This window comes from Phaethon lepturus, unplaced genomic scaffold, assembly GCF_000687285.1.
Source record: "Phaethon lepturus isolate BGI_N335 unplaced genomic scaffold, ASM68728v1 scaffold5004, whole genome shotgun sequence".
Classification (NCBI taxonomy): domain Eukaryota; kingdom Metazoa; phylum Chordata; class Aves; order Phaethontiformes; family Phaethontidae; genus Phaethon; species Phaethon lepturus.
Window position 1 is genome coordinate 44,111 of NW_010536837.1, and position 21,703 is coordinate 65,813.

At 41.2% G+C, this 21,703-nt stretch overlaps 1 protein-coding gene across 1 annotated transcript; it reads left to right on the forward strand.

Annotated features, from left to right (window-relative positions):
* Positions 1 to 3,777: 3,777 nt before the first annotated feature.
* Positions 3,778 to 13,804, forward strand: KCNC2 (potassium voltage-gated channel, Shaw-related subfamily, member 2; the record flags this gene model as incomplete). Its single annotated transcript, XM_010286278.1, has 3 exons — positions 3,778 to 4,708; positions 7,112 to 7,279; positions 13,124 to 13,804. Coding segments are annotated over 3 exons (1,209 nt in total), but the record flags the coding sequence as incomplete, so codon positions are not given.
* Positions 13,805 to 21,703: the final 7,899 nt, after the last annotated feature.

The window sequence follows — 21,703 nt, forward strand, 5'->3', positions numbered from 1 at the left end:
AAAAATGGATGTGTTTTTTAGAGGCTCATTACCTTCAAAATGAGAGAAGATGGAATTAGGATGAAAAAGAAGGATAGCATAAATTGAGGATAGCACATGACTTAATTTCATTTCTATCGTTACAACTGTTTATGAAAAAACTGTTAGAGTCTTTTCAACACATTGCCTAGTATTATGTAATATAATATTAAGGAAAAATCTTTGTTAATGTAAAGTAAATTCCTAAACATTTTTCTTTGATAAAATGTTCCTTCTTGCGTGGGACATTGCATTTTCCTGCATTTTCTCTGAACTCTCTGAGTATTGCAATAGCATTGTAGGTCATCTTTATGTATGAGGTTTCATCATGCTAGGTGCTGTGCAAGGTCTCTCCAGAATGTCCTGATCCAAGGAATTTACAGTTTAAAACAAAATGCAGCAAGAGATAAAAGGCACGAGTGTCTTTGCTCAAAATCAGTGATGTATATGCAATTGTGTGCATGGCAAAATGTCTGCATCTCATTGTTTTACATTGCTGTGAATGGAAATTGCAGGATTATCAAGAAATGTCACCAGATTGGTATTTTATTCTTGCCTTTGTTCTAACTTCTGAAAGATGATTGCCTTTGGCATAACAGAGTAGGATACTCAGCGGATTTTGGAAATGACTGAATGTCATTTTCCTTTAGGGCTAATAAAGTGCCGTTGAATGTAGATGCGTGGTTAAAAATTTCAATATGCTTTGCCAAGTGCCGAGTGCCAGGTGCGCAGTGGCCTTTCACAGTGTCAGTGTTGAGCAAAACAGTAATAAATAGCTTGTCAGGCAGTTCTACCTGTAGTTAATCCTTTGGTATTTGGCATTTTTTTCGGAAGGATGTGAACCCAAATGGACTCTCTTTCTGAAATGCAGCCCAGAAACAGGTGCTAATTATTTACATACTATTAGATTCAGTGCACTGTTGAATGCACATTTAATCCTTATTATATCTGAGTTGTTGGTAAATTTTAGTTTGGCCAGGTTGAATGTAATTTTCTCTTCTTTTCAGACAAAAATGTTCACAGTTGCCTGAAATCACCAAAGTGTTGCTGTTAAAGAGGTTGCCCAATGTTTTATCTATTAAAACTTCCCACCTAGATCGTAAACTGCAGTGCTGGTTTAGCTTCAGTGATCCTCAACCTCCACAGATTTGTTTGGTTCTTCTCTCCTTCACTGTGTTGAAGGATGCTGGAGGATGCAGCAGGAGCATTTCAAGGGTCATTCTTAGCCCACCAGTGGCTTAGAGACTGATAAATTCTCTCTACATGTTATGGAGAGATTTTGCAAAGATCTGCTGAGATTAATTCACTTAGATTATATAAATCTGCTTGTATTTGCTGACTCCAGTTGTCTGAGACAAGACTGAGACTTTTTCGTGTACGTTGGTGTCAGGTGCCAGGAATAAATGAGCGATGAACGTGCAGTGATTTTGTAGTTAAGGCAAAGGCGGAAAAGCCTGTTTGGTAAAAATCAGCCAGGCAGTGTAAGATGGTTTGCTTAGCTCATGACTAGAAGTTCAGACTGGATGGTAAGTGTGCAGTTCAGTCCCTGAGTCAGTCGTTTCTGAAAGATAACAGATTTAGAGCATTTGTAATTGAGGGGCCTGGTGTAATAACTTTTTTTTATTGATTGAGGAAAGGAAGCCATAAACAAGCTGCAAATGTCTGACATAGGTAGATGTATGGGGTTTTTTGATAGATAGATCTATCTTGTGAGTCTGAATATAATAAATTTGCCAGACCTGCATTGCAATTTAAACTTGTTTCTCAGAATAAAAGCAATTCTCTCTGCCGGTTGTACAGACAACATTTTGTTGTCTAACTATTGTTTTGTGTTAGAAAATGCAACTGTTCAGTGTTGTACCAGCCCAGATGAAGTCCTGTGGCACACAATACTAAATCTGTGTGCTGATATTAAATTTGGTGATTGATACCCAAAGTACACAAAATCAGTTTTCCTGCAATGTTGCAGCCTGGATTAAAGTGATGGAACAGGGGGATTCTTGCTTATGGCTGCTGTTCTGTCTCCCTTGTAACCAGATTTTTTCAGTGAGATTCAAGATTTTGGTGTGGTAACATGCCAGCATCTTGCTGCCACATTTTCTCTTGTGTGTGCCACTGGGACCTGGACTCTAAGCTGCCTTTTCCAGTAGGCTGGTTGTAGAAGATATGAAATTTTTTTTCTTCTTGCTGGGCTTCCTTAAGGTACTCAGTTTCAGGTTGGGGATTAACATTAAAAGAGTGATTCTCTGAGTGATTTGTAAGTAGTATTAAGGGAAACATAGAATACATTAAGTTTATTTACTAAAATAAACAGTATGAAAAAGGATGAAGAGCCTGGCTCAAGCTCTGAGATCCCTATGATATATTTTTGTTTTATTAGCAAATGACAGTTTAAAATTATAAAGATCCAAAGCCAAAAGAGTTAGTCATTTGCTGCCATTTGGAAAGAAATGTTTCTTTCTTGATATCATGCAATGGTATGATTTCAAGCTGTTAGATACGTAAGGAAGCACATAGACACTAGATATTTCCAAAAGCCTCTTTAGGCATCTTTTTCTCTCTTTGGGCCCCTAACGCCTTCAAAAATCTGCGTCTTCAGAAAGTTTTTTTCCAGGATAATACCAGCTATAAAATGTCTATTAAGCTGAAAATCCAGAATTACAAGCACATTGATAACATGTTATAAACCCTGGCCCAGGGAGGCATTGAAACACATTGTCTATTCATCCACCATGCCAGTGCTGTTGGAATGCTAACATGGTGGTAAAGTACTGTCACTTAAGTTGACCGTTGTAGCAAAGGAACAACTGCCCTCAAAACACTTTTCATTTGGCATGTTATACTGGGCATAAGAAAATTTATATCCTCTTCCAGCTATTTGGCTCAGTGTTAATTTTTGTAAGATCCTGTCCTGGACATTCTCTTTTCTTCAATGCTTGACTGTCGTGACTGAGTTGAATATCAGGCAGTAAATGTTTTTTAAGTAAGTCCTTAACAATCCTCTGAGAGAGCTGTCTCCAGGTTATTTAACTGTATTTTATCTATCCATGTGCCTCTACTAGAATTGAATTTGTATTTCCCCATTTGTTCAGATTGTCCTGTATTTGCAAGTTTTGATAGCAGGATTGTGAATCCTAACACACTGGCAAAGCTCTGCCACGGCAGTGAGAGAGGTTCTGTTGGTTGACTCTTAGTCCTGCTTAAGAGTATGAGTGATGGATGACTGCCAACTAAACAGGCTGTGCAACCAACTCTACCTGTAACATGGAAGGCATTTTCTATCAGTAAATATCCTGTGTTTGTGAATCATTGACAATCCAACGGAAACACGGTGTTTGTTACTAGGACCCTCTGAGGTGCCCTTCAGGGCAGATGTGGATTCCTGAACCATAATCTCAAGACCATTAGGGTCAGCCCAGTTTTCCACTATGTGAGAGGTGGACAGCCTTAAATTTTGCTGCAATTGGTGTGTATGGAGGCTGTTGACAACTGGATTAAAGAATTTTTTGCCACTTTCTGAATGAGTTGCAGCCTGTCATGGTGTCTATCACCAAGACTTTCCCTGCTCCCAGACCCCTAGCCTACATGTGTGAGCTGTCTCCTGCTCTCCTCTGGCTTAGATACAAATTTTTATACATACAAATTTGTGAATCATTTGGGGACGAATCAGTAAAAGATTTATAATGATCACTGTCATTGTTAGTATTAATGTGAAGAGTTGTGTTGTTCTGATGTCTCTCTTCCCTCTTTCTGTTTCAGTTTATCGCCTTTGCCTCTTTGTTCTTCATCCTAGTTTCAATCACAACCTTTTGCCTGGAAACGCATGAGGCTTTCAATACTATTATAAACAAAACTGAGCAGGTTGTCAATGGGACAGAAACTGTGCTACAGTATGAAATTGAGACTGATCCTGCGCTGACATACGTGGAAGGAGTCTGCGTGGTGTGGTTTACATTTGAATTTTTAGTACGTGTTGTTTTTTCCCCCAACAAACTTGAATTCATCAAAAACCTCTTGAATATCATTGACTTTGTGGCCATCCTGCCCTTTTACCTAGAAGTGGGCCTGAGTGGGCTTTCCTCCAAAGCTGCTAAGGATGTGCTTGGTTTCCTCAGGGTGGTAAGGTTTGTGAGGATCCTGCGAATCTTCAAGCTGACCCGGCACTTTGTGGGACTCAGGGTGCTGGGCCACACTCTGCGAGCCAGCACCAACGAATTTTTGCTGCTGATAATATTCCTGGCACTCGGTGTTTTGATATTTGCCACCATGATCTACTACGCAGAGCGGGTGGGAGCCCAGCCTAATGACCCCTCAGCAAGTGAGCACACACAGTTCAAAAATATCCCTATTGGCTTCTGGTGGGCTGTAGTCACCATGACCACCCTGGGATATGGGGATATGTATCCACGGACTTGGTCAGGCATGCTGGTGGGAGCCCTGTGTGCGCTGGCGGGGGTGCTCACCATAGCCATGCCCGTGCCTGTGATTGTTAACAATTTTGGGATGTACTACTCCCTGGCCATGGCAAAGCAGAAACTGCCGAGGAAACGGAAGAAGCACATCCCTCCTGCTCCTCAAGCCAGCTCGCCCACCTTCTGCAAGACTGACTTGAACATGGCCTGCAATAGCACACAGGGGGACATCTGCCTGGGCAAGGACAACCAGCTGATGGAGCACAACAGATCATCAGGTAGGACCCCACTGGAAATGCATGTCCTCTGAAAGCACTTTATAGACCAGTATGTTTGGTCAGGGTCAGAAAGCAGCCAGTCTTTCTGCCAGGAGAAGATGTAGCTCCCACCCTTCTCCCCTCCAGTGTTTGCGTGTGTCAGTCTCATAGAGGACAAAATAGGTATAGTGATGTTCCCAAACCTCTATGTAGCTGGTCTATACAGTTTTGCTTGCTCTGTTGAGAATGCTTTCCTGCTGATGATATCAACCTTTTCTTTTGCCTGTTGTTTGTTGCGTCGTATGGATGTTTCTTGTTTTTCTGCATGATTGTGACAATTTGAGCAGCCACCGTGTCCCACCCTGTTGGACTCCATGGTGTTTTGCCTCAGTGTCTGTCTCTTGTGTCAGCTTTGCCTGTGCCACATCGTGGCCTGTTAAGCAAGATCCTACAAAGGAGCAGTCATTTAAAAGGAGCAGGTGCTTTACATCAAAAGCCCAGCACTCAAAGGAAATAAGAAGAAATTCTCTTTCTATCTTTCTTTTCCATTTGGCATTCTGCTTCCCTGGCTAGAAGAACCTTTTTTGTCTGTGTTAGATGAGACATTGCATGATATTTACTATTAATGAATGATAATAGCATAGCTGATGTAAAGTTTACCAGGAAAAATGAAAATGACAGCCCCTAGCAACATCATTGTTATTAGTGTTGATTTTTATGATTTCTATTACCTTATTTGTTAGAGTTCCAAATGATTTATAAGGAGTATTTGGTGCTAATCACTGTGATAATGCATAGCAAATGACAGCCTCTGCCCCTCCAAGCCACTGCCCCATATTCCATATCTCTTCAAATTAAAGAGTAAATTTTACCTCTCAGTATAATTAAAACAAATTTTTTAGCGCGAGGATATTTTTGTTTGTTTCTTGAATGTATTTATTCTTAAGCTAAGCACGATCTGATTACAAAACTCACATACCAGTCATTAGACTCCTGTTGGAAAGCTGCTAAACAATAATAAGAGCAAAACCACCCATGACTGGTGTCATTCAATAATTGAAATTTATTTTTTTAAAAAGAAGAGTCTGGAAAATCGGTCTCTGAACAATATCCGTCTTCTTTGGTCTGTTGCTCTGTTACTGAATAGCATTTATGTTCAAAGAAGCTCGGCTTCAGTCTCTGAGTGAGCATTCACGAAGTTAACACAGCTTTTTGAACATCCTAAATATATTTAAGAGGACGAAAACCCTTGAAAGGACTCGCACTGAGGGTGGAATATAGTTAGTTTTACAGTGCTTTGACTGATACCCACTTTCAGACAACATCTTTAAAGTGTTAATGATAACAGCTTTTTCATGCCATCAGGTCCTACTAAAGGTATTCCGGAATGGAGGAGGCTCAGTGTGATCAGAGCAAAGAGACACTTTTCTGTGTCTGCAGCTTTATTTACAAGGTGTTATAATCCTTGAAGTTAGAGAGAAAGCAGATATGCAAAAAGGATGCATTTTAAAGTGTTAACTTGCTCTTCAGTAGTGCCACCGCTCACATCGTGCACTGTAGCTTTATTTCGGGTAGAGAAGGCTGTTAGAGTCACCAGGAATTCTGTGCAAAACTTCAAGGCTGAATATAGCCCTTTGCATTACCAGTTCGGACAGACAGGTTTAAATGCAAAGGTAAAGCTGAAGTCAATGACATGCCATTACCTGTTATGTGCTGTACTCAGCAGAGATTTTTTTTTCTTGAAGTGGGGCCCAAATCTGAAATAGTAGATAATTTTAAGAGAGAGTCCTTTGGGAGTGCCAAATTAGGAGAGGTAAGAGTTCTGCTGTTTGACAAAATAAGCGACACAGACCAAAGACAGCAGTAATGTGGGTACTTACGCCGACCAGCAGTGCAAGTGTTATAAGTACAGAAATGGAAGCGAAGTGTGTTATTAAACAGATTTTAGTGCCAAATGTTGACAATTTAACCCTTCTGGGGGAGGGATTGTCTTTAAAATATGCTATAAAACATATTCTAAGCAAAAATGACTAACACGACCTCTTGTTCAGCAAAAAGGATAGCCAAAAGAGTAAATACTTGTTTGAAATATCCAAGGCTGACTGTACTCTGAAAAGTTACAGTCCGTTATAGCCAGCTAACCGAGCCTTGATTTGCTTATTTCTTATTTCATGTTAGTTTAGTTGAACTTTATATAAAAGAAGAACAGGAAAGTCAAAAGGTCATTTGTTCTCGAATAAAAAAAATATTATTTTTTGCCATTTTGTACTGATTAATGGTGAATTGCGATCTTGTTTTCTTCTAATGATTTACCTTATAACGATTTTTGAGTGATGGGAATATCCGGCATTCAGCATAAGCTCTTTGTGATGTCTCATTTCTTCATTCATTATTGTCTGTAAATGGGCATGGTGCTTTAACCAGTGTTATCAGGTGAAGACAGTGCAGGAAGTGAGCAGCCACTCTCACCTGGTGAAAGGCTCCCTCCCATCAGACGCTCTAGTACCAGAGACAAAAACAGAAGAGGGGGAACATGTTTCCTACTGACAACAGGTGATTACACGTGTGCTACTGATGGAGGGATCAGGAAAGGTATGGACTTCTTTCATTAGATCATAAAAGGTTGCTAAGCGATGTGCTTGTGAAAAGCAAGCTTAGAGTAAAATGTTGTGCACAATGCTCTCAGAGGAAAGACTGTACTCACAATGTATCTTTTTTCTTTATCCCTAGTCATTCTTTTCTTGTTTTCCTTTTAGAAACACTCATCCCCTTTAGTCTTCACAAAATGTGCTTGATGTTGGACACTCACTTCACTTGTGTCTTCACTTGTCTGTTACCTTTAATGGAAAAGCCTGCAGTTCAGACCTTGCTCATCCAGCCACTCATCACTCAATACCATTTGTCATTCTAAAAGACGAAGTAGTTATTTAATAACTTTGGTCTGCAGTTAGGAACTTAGTGAAACTTACAGCTGAATAAATTACACTTAAGAGGTTGAAATGTCAGAAGTATACAACATTTTTGTTCTGAACACGTCAAAGCATATCATAGGAGATGCTATTTAGATTTCTTTCAAAGAAAAGTTTGGGTTTATAGTGCCACAAATTGCTTCCTCTTTGCAGCACACCACTGATGCTAAAAGGTGACCGTCTACCCCAACCAGAATTCAACTACAATAAAAAATGTTTGATCTTGCAGGGTGCTAAAATGCCTTTCTAATTATTCAGCCTCTTCAAATCTGATTACTCACTGTTCAGTAGGATTGAGTGCCCCAGGCAGAGTTTGCAGAACCTTCTGCTGTTGTACGTATCACCCAGGAGACTGATGGTGGGGCTATCCTAGCCACAGCTAGCTGTGACTGGAAACCCAACCTCAGAACATAGACCCCAAATCAGCAATGCCAGTGGTAATCTTGCTATTTCCTTAGATAAAAATTGCTTTGGTTTCTTGGCAAATTGTATCATTCCGACATTTTTCGCATTCCTGAGTGCTGATGTGCAGTTGTTCACCTCAGAGTTCACCTGCACTAGCCATGTGGTGCTGGACAAACATTTTTGGCTGAGGCTTTTCTGCCCCACCCCCTTTTTTTTTTTTTAACTTGCTTTGTGTACAGCAAACATGGCTATCCTAGCCAGCCATAGGCACTAACGGACTTCTCTCTGGTTATTCTGCAAATGCTCTTTTTACATTTCAACAGCATGAGCTCAGTAGGTTGTACTTGTGAAAGCAGGTATGCAACCTGAGGTTGATGCATGTCATATTTGTAAGGTGTATGATGGTCTCTATGCTCCTGTGTTTTACGTATTCCTATATATAATGTTTAGATTAAATGGGACTTCATTGCAAACATGTTTTTGCACAGATTTAGAATGCTTTCCACTGAATGTATATCTCTCACTGCCTTATCAACAACTAGGATTATTTACAATATCTCCAGTGGTAAGGGTCCAGTCTTTTGAGTAGGCCAAGAACACCTGAATAAGGCAGATTGCCATGGCATCTTGCAAGATAAGGTTCTTGTCTTCTTTTAGAAATGTTAGTATAAACATTTGAGTGCTGTTCACTTGGCAGTAGCCATAATTGGAACAGATCAGAAATAATAAAAGAAGTTACCCATTAGCTACTAAAGACTTATTCATATAACAATAAAACATATTTTTTACTGAGACCACGTGAGCATTTTCATTTCAGAATCTATATTCAAGAGAAAATCATAGTTTTTACTAGAAAAATGGGGCTTGAGTTCAGAACTGACAGTTTCTCAATGAGAAGTGTGCTCTTTGGCTGGCTCTGATGATAACCTTAGTCTTGGCTGAAATGTTTTAGCCACTGGCTTTGAAGTTTATTTTATACAGAGTATAGGACTTAGCTCATAGACAGAAAACATCTTCAAGTAGCATCCAAATGGTTTTGAATACTTGAATTTAATTCACACATCAAGTCTATTACTTTTCCATTTTTTTTTTCCCTTTCTTTTTTTTGGTACATCTTTCTTGTTTGACTTGTTCCTTGGTTGGTTCTTGGTTGTGTTCAATGATCATTTATTCGGAGCTTCTTCGCATTAGCACCTTATCTCCATCTCTAAGATGATACTGATTCAGAGGTGATCCAACCCCTACTGAAATACCTGGAAAATGCTGGTTTTGGATCATGCCTCTATCTCTATTCATCTTGTGTATCTGGTTTTCATTTTTTAGGAGTTCTTGTTTTCTTTGTCATCTTTGCCATCTTCCTTTATCAGTTCTTTGCTTTTATCATTAGAAAAGTAGCAGGAAAAATATTTTTTAAAAATAGTTTCCTAGTTTCTCTGTAAAAAAAAAAGCTACCTTATTGTTTTGCTTTTTTTGGTAAGCTTTATGTTTAGAGGGGAAGTTAAATATATATACTAGCATTGTGCTTCCTGTCTATTCCCCTTTCAAACATGATTCTTTCTAATCCGTGTAAATACTGATAGAAACTCAGAAACTGAAGGCTGTTTTTGAAATGTATCAGAAGTCTGTGAAGCATCACATACCGGCATGCCTTTGCAATCTGGAGATAACATTGTACAAAGGTTTAGCAGCAGACATGAGGTTATACATTTGCTTTGACTACAGTTTTACAGTGTGCAATTCTTAGTAGGTAAGAAATATGTTAATTGTCGTTAGGGGAGAAACTAAGATACGATTTTTCTTGCAGTTGCTAACAGCTGTCTGTTAACTGTCTGTTATCTGGAGATCTGGAATTTGAGCCAGTAACTGTTTCAATAAGAAAAGAAATGTCTGGTGACATCCTGTGTGATGTTTAGCTGTCTTGTCATTGGCATTTTATAGTTTCTGTGGGAAAAGCCTCAGTATTTCCATGTAGGTAGTTTATACCTGAGTGTCTTAACCTGCCAAATGCTTGTCTTCAAGGAAAGAAGGCACCTACTTGTCTTCAAGGAAATAGGTAGTGCCACTGAAATGCGTACTTGAGGAGTGAGGTCCTGTTCGTCTTCATATTCACTGTATTTCCTTTGTCTCTCTCCAGACCGATGGGTTGATTCCTTTCTTCATACGTGGGATTATTCAGGTGCTATTGAAAATATTTGAGTATCAAAAAAGTGAGGCAGTGAACAGCAATGCTTGTCAAACATTTTACAGCATAGCTTCAACATGGTGAAAACAATCTATATGTAGCAAAAAGCAGGTAGCTAGAGCTTACAGTGTGTGCAAAGAGAAATTTCTGCAAGTGCAATGTTCCCTCCAAATTGTGAAGCATTATATGGTTGCCTCATTTAATGATTAATTATTTACTATTTACTTACGTGGTTAATACAGTTTATTTCATTTGAGTCAGCTGGAGAACCGGCACAGATACGATGTTTTAAATTTGCCAATCAGGAGGCATTTGCATATATGTCAAACTCTGCTATCTTATTATACTCTAATACTAGACACAAAGTCTTAGGGTTAATATTTCTGAAGATGGAGCTTCTTTCCCATAGTATCATTCAATCCTCTGCAGAAGTGATTTACAGATACTGTATGCAATTTTATCTGGTTTTTATTTTATTTATTTTTAAAGAAAACTCATCCTTTATTAGGAATTGGGTTTTGCAGAGTTTTTATAACTCTAAGTCTGTCTTAATGGGTTTTTGATTATGCTTAGCCAGATAGCTCACCCAGTAACCCTGTTGGGATCCTTTATCTTGCACTCTGTGCAACCCTGCTGAAGCCAACAGAGCGGCACTGAGTGCAAGATGGGATGTGGAAGAGCAGGTCAGACCTCTTGTGTGATGGTCTGTTTAATTTTCTGGGAAAGATAGCTGCATTAATTTGTAAATAATTTAATTTATTAATATATTTTGGTAGTAATGTCTTTCAGCGTTGAGTTCTTTTGCAGGCAGATTCCCTCTGAGTCCCAGATAGGTCCTTGGATTACATTGTATTGTTTGTCTTTGTCTATTTTTTTGGCTGAATTCAACTGATGTCTGTGCATTTTCTCATACAAGGCTACGAAAAATCTCGAAGCTTAAACAACATAGCTGGCTTGACAGGCAATGCTCTGCGACTGTCTCCAGTAACATCACCCTACAGCTCACCTTGTCCTCTAAGGCGCTCTCGGTCTCCCATCCCTTCCATCTTGTAAACCAGATGGCATCAATCGACTACATAGTATTAACTCAAATATTGTTTACCACATATGGGAAACAAATGTAGCATTAACCATAGGCTCCACAAGTATGGTATAACTCCTGCATAATATAAGCGTCAGTAGTAAGAAATGCCACTTGGGTAGCTGAAGATTTTTATCTTGGCTTCTAAAGATTATGTAAGGTAGCGCTTCTCCTTTTATCTACTATATTGTCCTACTTTCCCATGGCAATAAAAAGGACAGGTAGTGGATGCCGTTGGCCAGTATATTCAATAAATAAGCATATTTTCAGGGAGATGTACATAAAATAACGTGCTTCCAACTAATTATCAGTCACTCCATTGAACCTCCATTTCTTGTGACTCTAATCCATTCTGAAGATGTCTGGAATCGTGTCTTGGTTGCACACAATGTGACTTGGGTCTGCTCATTTGCATGGACCATCCTGTCTCCATCACCTGACAAGCAGTGTTGCCGATCGTGGAGACCACAGAGGGCTCTGGATGTGTGTTCTCACATTGTACCATCCTGCTGATGGTCTGCATGTGGGATTGTTCTTTGTTTAACCTTTTCCTTTATTTTTTTAATGATCTACTCGTTTATAAATGGCTTTATTTTGTGATTAACTTACTTTGGTACTGGATTGCTGTATCAGAGTTCTGAATGTCTCCGGTTGTTTGCACACAGATAACTGCAAAGAGGTTGTCATTACTGGTTACACGCAAGCAGAAGCCAGATCTCTTTCTTAATGGCTTGGGGAAGGCACAAAACATGCAAGAAAGGTAAACGCCATCCAGACTTGCAATTTTAAGCTAGCAAGTGCTGCTTGGTACTGTAGTCATTTCTCTGCTCCAGGGTTCTTCAACATTTTCAGAGGCTGAGTACCAAGTAAAATCAAGAAGATTATTGGGGGCTTTTTTGTACCACTGTAAGAGGGTAGTAGTTCTCAAGTCGGATTTTTGACCAGCCTTATACCTCTGGCTCATGAGCTGCAAAAATTTCTTCAGTCAATGTTTTTTGAGGTGCTTTGTCCTATATGTTGTTTGTCTGTCTGTTTTGCAACCTGTCTACTGTATTCTCCATCTGTCTCCATAAAGCACAGAGATACTGTTAAAATGCCCCCCCTCTTTTAAGGTTAACTAAGGACATTTTTCTCCTTTTCACTTTTTTTCATATGGACTATACTTTTGTGTATAGATACAAATATTTATATTTTTCAAGTGCAAGTTAGTATTGTCTAGACTAACTCATGTGAGCACTCCGAAGATTTTTTGAGTGGGATTTAGTAGCGGCTTTACAGTACTGACCGGTTGCCTATTGCATCAACCTTCCTTCTAGCAACCAACATTCGTTAGTTTTGAAACTGTATCTCCTCTAGTGGCTTTTTCATTCAATATTAACCTCTGTTTATGCAACAGGACAAATGCAATGGCAAATTTTATGTTCTGGGCTGGTGAGGAAAAATTACTATAAACCATAGAGTTCTAGAACTACATGGGAAAGACTGTAACAACCCAAATCTTAAGAGATCCATGAGATTGTTGAATAATCCCTGATTGTCTTTTTTTTTTGTTAGGAAAAGAAATATAACTTATTGTTGACCATGTAACATGTTCTTCTGTATATAGCCTAGCCCAATAGCATGACCTGCATGTCAGAATTCTTGTACAATAATGTATTTATCAAAGTATACATTTCTGATATTTAGAGATGTACATCGATTTAGTTTTGGTAAAATATTGTCAATAGAGAGATAATTGCAAACAGCTTTTAGCAAAGGAATTAATATAATATCTGGTGCTGCTGTTATATTAACTACAGTGTTGTACAGAATTTATCATGGATTTTTGACTGCTGAAAAAGGGACAATGGAATTTAGCCATACCAAGGACTGTACTGGAAAGAGACTGCTGCTGCTGAATGGGCCCTGATAAACAACTCACGCCTTGAGGAGGTCACTGAGACTTTACATGGGAAGTAGAGCTTGTTAAAGAAGATTGAAGACTGCTTATAATTACTGCTGCCAGAGGAAGGGGTGACTAGTCACTGTTGATGAGTCAGCTGTAAATAAAACGTGTGTGCATGGAATATCAGTTTTTATCTATATCAAGGAAAGCTGAATTCAAGTCATCATTGCTAAGGCTCCATGCAATGACCCACACCCCCATGTGTATTATTCCTGGTTCCTGCAGTAAGTTGTGCTGTGGATCATACAAAGACACACACAATAATGATAGTGATGTAAACTACATCTGTCTTGACTTCTGTCATAATAATGGTATATTTTGCAAAGGTCACAAATATGAACAGAGTAGGTTTGCATAAGTCCTTGCTTTCTCAGTTTGCCATGACCTATATTTGTATGAATTCTAGTGTACATGCCAAGGCTTAAGTTTACTTTTCACTTTGATAACAGAAGTGTGACTGCAGACAAACATCACTGACTTTGTTCACAGCACACAGTCTTCTTTCATTGTTACCTCAAACTATAAGTATTATGAGAAATAAAATTCTGGCAGCGAGACTATTTTGTTTTTTTTTTTTTTTTTAATTCAGTGTTGCAAACCCAACATCAGTAAGTATAAAAGTTGTATTAAAATTATATCCTACAAATGTATATTTTACATAAAAGATATATTCTTTGATCAGTTACTTTCTGTGATTTTTGTGGTAAATGGACCTAGTCTATTCTATGTTTATGAGGCATTGTAGTGCTACAATGTGGTAATTATGTTCTCTCCATCCTATTCAGTGGGAAATTCTCCAGAATCTGTTTTGTCACCCTGGTGTCCCGATTGTAGGGACCTGTCCCAGTTGTGAAACTCTGTATCGTGGAACTTCTGTGAACATGTCAAGGTGCATGCACAATCCTGGTGGAAACCAGTGGAAATGTAATACCTGAATTGGAGAATAAAAGGCAAAAGACCTGGGGAGGAACTTGGAACGTATCTTCTGAAGTGGCTCATGCGCTTTCTTTAGCTGTATCGGTCCCCTGCCTGCCACTGGCCATCCCAATTCTCAAACCAGTTTCCTGGGGTACACGAGGAGCCAATTCAAAGACTAGCATGAGCTGGCTTGTAAAACAATTTAAAAATCTTCTTTCTTGTTAATGACCCCATGCCTCATGCGAAGGTTGTAATTATGCTAGATATTAGAAGACTCAAGGCAGTTTTATTTCATCCTGGTGTGAAGTCAACCTAAAAAGGAGGTGATAAGTGGATGCTTAAAACTCCTAATCCAATACTGTATTTGGGGCAACCAGTGAAATCCCTGAATACGTGAGCAGAGTGTCTGAGAGGGGTGAGGGAGCTCGTACAGCTGCACACATGATCTTGAGAGGCTGTTAACTGCAGTATTTTGGAAAAGGTGCTGGAATGTAAGAAATATTCCAGAAAACAGGGTCAAGAACTTTTCAGGTTTTTGAAAATGTGTTATTGTGACGTACCACGAAAGCTCAGTGTACTGAGTTTGCCCAAAGGTTAAAAGTTGACTGGACAGTGACCTGTGAGCAATACCCACATGAAGAAGAGGCGTAGTGGTTAGCCAGGACAAGGCTCACAGCCAGCTCTAGTCACAGAGGTTTGATGTCTGCCCACAAGCTCCCAGAAAGAGGTGTCCGGCTTTCCTCAGTGCTCCATGGGGATGGTGAGGAGCCCCAGATGGGATGCAGACAAAGTGGTGTGTTGTGTTGGGCAAGACTACAGAAAACACTGACAGCCAGGTGGTGTCTGACATCTAACTACCTCTGGACGGTAAGGAGCCTGGATGGACCTCCACTGACACAGGACCTTGAGTCCAGAATATCCTGATTGCAGATACTTATTTTTCCCCTAGAGAACAAAGCCCATGTTTAAATGCTTTCTTTTAAAGCAAACCTAGAGGACAAGCTGATGTGAGTCCATTTATTCACATGTCTTGGGACTACAATGCAAATCTGACTGTTCTAAGAGGAGACTTGGCTTAACAACAGCCCTTAAAAGACTAGCCCCCTCCTGTTCTTTCCTTGCTTCTGGGCCCAAGGAGGGGTGAAAGTGCATTTTCATGACAGGTAGGCCACCAAAGTTTAACTTTCTCAGGCTGAGGAAGGCTTTGAACCTAGACTTCACTCTTCAAGGTAATGCAGTTCTTGTGTCTCAGATACTATATAACGGATGGGCAGCACATTTATATTCACTTCCTCTTTTGGCCATTCTTACAAAAATAAGTAGGTACAATGATCTTTTGTAAAGGGGGTCCTCACAGTGCAATGTGCTTATGCAGAGCAGATCTGCCCGAGCCCCCGGAGGCCTTCAGCCTTGCAGAAGCAAAACTGCTCCTGGAGGAAGGAGTTCTGGGTCAAGCAGGAAGATGCTGTGTGAGTATGGGTATCCTGCGGATCAAATACTCACCAAGGGGCTGTTGAGGTAATTTCTGGGCCTGCTTTAAGAGTCCAAAAGCTTATTTAACCCTTGTGTAAGTAAGACCTGAGGGTTAGAAGTCAAAACTAGATAGAGTTAAACAAGTAATGAGTTTAGAAGCAATGCATCCGTTAAGACAATTTACCAAAAGCTGTTGCTTGTTCGCCTTTTAAAGTTGTAAAGTCAACATGTCAAAAATGAGCATCTTTTTGAAAGATTAACCAGTACAACAGCAGGGTTGGTGCAGAGATCAAAAGCTGTGATGTACTATGGAGATAAGCAGATTATAGGACCTTTGGACTTCGAACACAGTTATTGTTCTTGTGGGGCCTCATTCAGCACTGAGAAAACATTGCTGTTCCAGTGAATGTTGAGACACTGCGTCATGAGTGTTAGAGGTGCGTGCTGTGAACTGGTGCCAGAATTGCTAAGAAGCATGCAGCTAATTATAATTAATATCATGCTGAGTGTCAGCAGGCTTTTTCATGTGTGAAACAATTATTGTTGCTAAAAGTTCTCTTACAAAAGGTCTGGATTAAATTAAAACTGTTAAAAGAGAAGAAAATGTATGGAAGCCTCTGTTCAGATAGGTTACGGAAAACTAGAGGGGGAAGGGACCAATCTGACATGAGCAAACTTGCCAGCATTTTTAATGTGAAGATACGAATTTTAAAAGTCATGAATGAATTAAACTGTATGAAAGAGGAGGGCATTTTATCATCAGAATAAATCGTGTAGAAGTCAGATAAAGGAAATTGGAATGGAAAACTGCTACTAGAAAGAGAAAATGAATATATTAATATGCTGTATTACAAACAGTGGCTTGAACGATTCCATAACAGAGCCTTTGAATACTAACCAAGTGAGAAGAAATTGAAAAAAAAAGAAAAGGTTTCTGTCAGGCTAAAGCTATCAGAAATACTAATATTTTTATAATACGTTGTTCTCCCCTGGGAAATACGTGTTATTTATTTCATTTCTAAGGAGACAAGTTATTTAAAAATGGTGGTTTTTAAAGTTGAGAGTTGGCTCATGAGCAAATACTGAGATCTTAGTGTTGGGTACCTAGCTGGTGTGCCGTTACCAGCATTCCCCTCCTACTTAACTGAGTATCCCTGGGAGATGAAATGGCAGAGGTGTCTGATTCCTGGCCCCAGACGCCGGCTCCACGGGAACTCTGGGGTGCACTTCAGCCCGGTGCGATCAGTGCAGAGCTCCCAGAGCCATGGAACCGCCTGCAGAAGCACCCCGAGCCATGGTCTACACGCAGCTTCTCATTGCCTTCTGGCAAAATACATGTGCTTCCCCCACCCTCTGCAACCTCCTCTCCAAAACCCAGCCTTCTGCCGCTTGCATTTTTTTTCTCATGAGCATGTTGATGAACAGCTGACAAATTTCAGATTCATACTTTCCCAGCTTCACATTCACAGATGGCAATATTCTAGCATATTTAAAAAAAAAGAAATTGGAGGTGGACACTTCTTGAAAATTTGGCACCAAAATGTTATGCATTTCATTTAACATCTCCTGTATTATTTGCAGGTGGAAGACTGGAGATCATTTTAAAGCCAGGGGCACAGCTAGGCTATACGGAAACTTTCAGGATGTGTTCTTTTTATATTCTGCAGCTGGGTAGAGCATCGCTGCATTTTACTATCACATGAAGCTCTCAGTTTTCTCCTCAAATGGGATTTGAAGATAAGATGTTAGGGCAAGTCAGAGAGTACTATTTTAAGTTAAGTGTTTTCTGTATAGAATGGTTGTGACTCCTATAGGACTGTAAACATGAATTATAAAAGGAAGAAAACGATATTGCTCGGGAAATACTGAGGCTGTAATAAATGACTGTAATCTATCTTAGTCTTGCAGAACGGTACAGGCACCCTTTCTTTAAAAGGCGGAAGGAACACAATTTCGTGTTGGCCTCCTTAGAGCAGTATTAGACCTGCATAAGATAATGAACTACCAAAAGAAGAGTGGAAGTTGTTTCCCTTGACCTTAGGACAACTTATTTGCAAAAACAGCAAGATCAGACTTAAGAAGCCTGGCCTTTGCAGTGAAACAACGCGAAACTCCATCAATCTGAAGAATAGTAAACCGTAGCCACGTTATCCTGTTAGACTGATGCTAAATATAGAATGGATTTTCAGTTTCTTACATGGATTGCCTTGCTTTGTGACTAAATGCAGCACCAGGGTTTTATGAAAATCTTATTTGCTTCATGCCTATGAATGTTGTTGGTACAATGCAGTGTTCGACACTCTGAAAGTCTTGAAATGATGCCACTGTTTAGTAGTATTTTTTGCATTTTGCCAGCATGAAAAATCAGGTTTCTTCTGAACTGGAACACTGGAAATGGGGGTAGAGGGAGCACTGAAGGACACAGTTTTCTTGGACTCTTATGGAATCTGCCACACATAACTGCGACCACAGAGAAATAAAAATACGCAGCTTTCCCTATGTCAGTGTCTTGACATTGACTGTAACTTCCAGTACCTTCCCAGTTCTGAAACTCCTCTTCTTAGTTTTGATTGGAAATCACAGCAACCAAGTTTATTTAGTCACTGCTGTTTATAACCTCTACTTAACCCTTGATAAGTTTGCTTTAAATCTGTGAATACTAGAGCAATTACAGAACGTAACAGCACTAGGACTGAGGTTAGAGAAGAACTTATGCACAAACCTAATATGTCCATCTGTAATTATTGCAGAGTTTTCTCAGTACAGGACATTATCTGGACAAGTTCCCAGTGTGAAATGAACGGCAAAACTGTCCTTGGCTTACTTAAGCAAGACTAGGTCTTGGGAAGCAACTGGTTTATGTCATGGACATTTATCACAAACATCTTAGTATTCAAACATATTTCAGCTGAAATAATGATGATAATAATTATTAATTAATTGCCTGTACTTTATCTTGGTGGTCACTGTTTCTGGTTTGACTCCAAGTAGCTATAAGGATATGCAGCCGCAGCTTTTATCTGTGCCCCATGCCCCTTTTCTCCATCCTCTACTCGCTGCTGCGAGTGCCTGGGGCTTCACGCTGCTGCTGGAAGGTCCAACCTTCCTCACCAAAACAGGAATGAGCAGGAGAAGGCAATTGTCACCTGTGCACCCAACTCACCCGCAGGGTGTGTGGTGACACCTCTGTCCCGTGCATGCCTGGTTCCTACTCCAAGCAAGCCACGTGACTTTCTCCAGGCTGAAAGAAGATAGGTCAAGCACCTCCAGAAAGTGATTTTACCCATATCTTCAGTATCTCTTTCAATACGGGTCAAATTGACCTCTGTGAGTGCCTGTTGACAGAAGAAGTAGCGGGACGCATCTCCATCCTGGCCCAGGGCTCAGCGCAGAGGAAACGTGCCCCTGCTCCAGTACCTGCCACTCCCAGTGCTTTACTTGCCCTCACAGACGTGCGATGCCAAGGTTGCTTCATGAACATTTCCCCTCCACTGCCCCAGAAATTGCTTTTTTGACACTTGCGTTCTTCTCGGAAGAGGAAGGGAGTGTGCAACCAGAGCCTGTTTGGGAGGCGGCTCATACTCAGATGTACGTGGGACTGACACGTCCCCACACTGAAGCCCAAGTTTTCTTCTCTTTTTTAGTTGCAAGAAATACATCTCTGACTGCAGCCATCCTATCATGTGAGCTCTGGGCATACTCCAAAAACACTTCTTGGGAGAGCATTTGGCTATCTGAGGAGCTTTAAGCAGAGTTCATGTTACTTGTTTGCTTTTTTCCACTTCTGCAGTCTCCTGAACCCACTGTGTAGATTACACCCCTTGTTTTCTTTGCACATGCCTTCACTGCTCTCCACCATCTGCAGCTTTCCTAGCTTCAGCTCTGCCCATCCTCTATTCAGGACTTGCCCACATGCCTCCTTTGCCTGCCTCTTCATTAAAGCGCAGCTGTAGCCTGCCTGAGAGCTGCTGGGAAGGGAAAAGGTAAGTGAATTTGGACCTTAAGGGTAGAGGAGTACCGGACTGTGTCTCCTCATGAAGCTGACTGAAACTTGTTGGAGATGTTGCCTTACACAGTTGGGTCCAGCCCAGCTTGGAATGAATTTGCTATTCTCTGCAGCTCCTTTTGTATGGCCACCGCAGTTGGGAACACTAAATTCTGGAATCACAAAGTGCTGTCTAAAAGCAGCACAGCTGTCAATGAAGAGCAGTTTGCAACTGGAATATGACCAGTGTCAGGGACACTGCGGAGGAACATGCCAAAAACCAGATAGAGATGATTGCTTAGAAACCCAATTCAGAAATTAGATCTTCCAACCACAATATTCACTGAACTATTGATTTACCAATCAAAATAATAGTACTGAGCAGAATGATTGGAGTGCTGAATTTATCATAATTTATCAAAAATCATGACAAATACTGACATGATTCTTTCTGCCCTTTTTTAAGGCTTACTGTAATACTGAATTTCCTTCAGACCTGAAGATAAATACAATGAAAATAGGTGCATTAGCTAAATTAATGTCAGGGAATAAACATCCCTCAAATGTAACTGTAAGAATTTACTTTCAGAAAAGTTTTTATATTCTAGTCCTAGACAAAAGCTGTCCATTAAGTTTTATTCATAGTCCTCAGTACCCTTCAAACAGGGCATAATTTCTAGACTTCTACTGTCCTTATTACCGGGAAGCCTATTTCGCTTATCTGTATTTGACTCATTAGGCAGGAACTGGTAAATTTTTGATTCAGAGACTCCTGTATTGCCTGTGTCTATTTAAAAATACTGGACAAACTGTGTCATGTGCTTCCCCAAGTTTTCAGGTGAGATGTTTTGTACACGACTGGCAGGGCGGGCAGACATAGGCAGAGATGCTCCAGGTTAATGGTCTGTAGTTCGCAGCAGGTCCCTGAGGTGATTTGTGGGGTGGCTTTGCCTCAGTGGGGCTGTTGGTTCCATGTCTAGGCTAAAGGAAGGGGCTGGGACTGCAGCTGTCTGGCTGCCCATAAGCGTGTCCGCTCACGGGGCTGAGAGGTGCCAGCACCCGTCTATGGCCGGCACTGGGAGGTAATTCTCTGCCTCCCTAAAAAGCCCAGCCCAGCCCAGCCCAGCCTGCTGAGCAGTGTGGACATCCGGGGCAGGGCACAGCTCTGGTGTTACACCTGCGTTGCCAACACCCTTTCGCGTCCTGGATCTGATGTCACCCCTGCAGCCGGCCGCCTCGTGTAGGACCCCGCGGCGGTGCGTGGGGTAAGCGTGACGGCGTTCGAACCTTAGCACCAGCCTGTGCGCTCCCCGACGGCGGTTTTGGTGAGCCGCTGGAACTGCTGTCTGCCCAAGAAGCAGTGTTGTGCGACAGCCGCAGCGCTGCTGCAGCCGGGCCCGTGTCCTCTTGTCCTGAGGATTTATCGAGGGTGGTTTCTCCTGCGCGGTGAGCTTCGCTCCTGGAGCTGCTGGCGGGGAAGCGGAGATGTGCGGCCAGCGACAAACACCTTGCGGCTCTCTCCCCTTCCCCCTCTGCCGCCCTGGCTTCACAGGAAAGTCGCATCATCACAAAAAAGTTTTAATAATGCCACATCTCGGTGTTTTACAGTATCATCATGTGCTCGGTATAAACTGTAAATTGTACCGCGTGGTACAAGGCAGTGGGAGGCAGGAGATCTTCTCCAAACCTCTCTGCAGGAGTGCACCTTTGGGAGCTCAGCCGTAAGTGAGAACGCCACGTATTATTTTTCAGAGATAGAAAAGGAGTTTGTGTTTTTGCCCATTGACTTGGAGGGTCATGCCTGTCCCTGAGAGCTGGGATGGGGGACAAATGTGCACTGGACGGTCCCTGTGTCCACGCTCTGACCTGCCTGCACCAAGATCCGAGGGACCTGTTGGACGTGGACCATGCTGTGAGTGGTCCAAATTAGATTCAGTGGCCGCATCCTGCTGGTCCTCATCCCCCAGGCTGTGGGCGTGGACGGGGGGTGAGCGAGCTGTGCTGCACGAGGAGGCAGGCAGCGGCCGGGCCGGGGGGGGCGGCGGCCCCCCAGGCCCC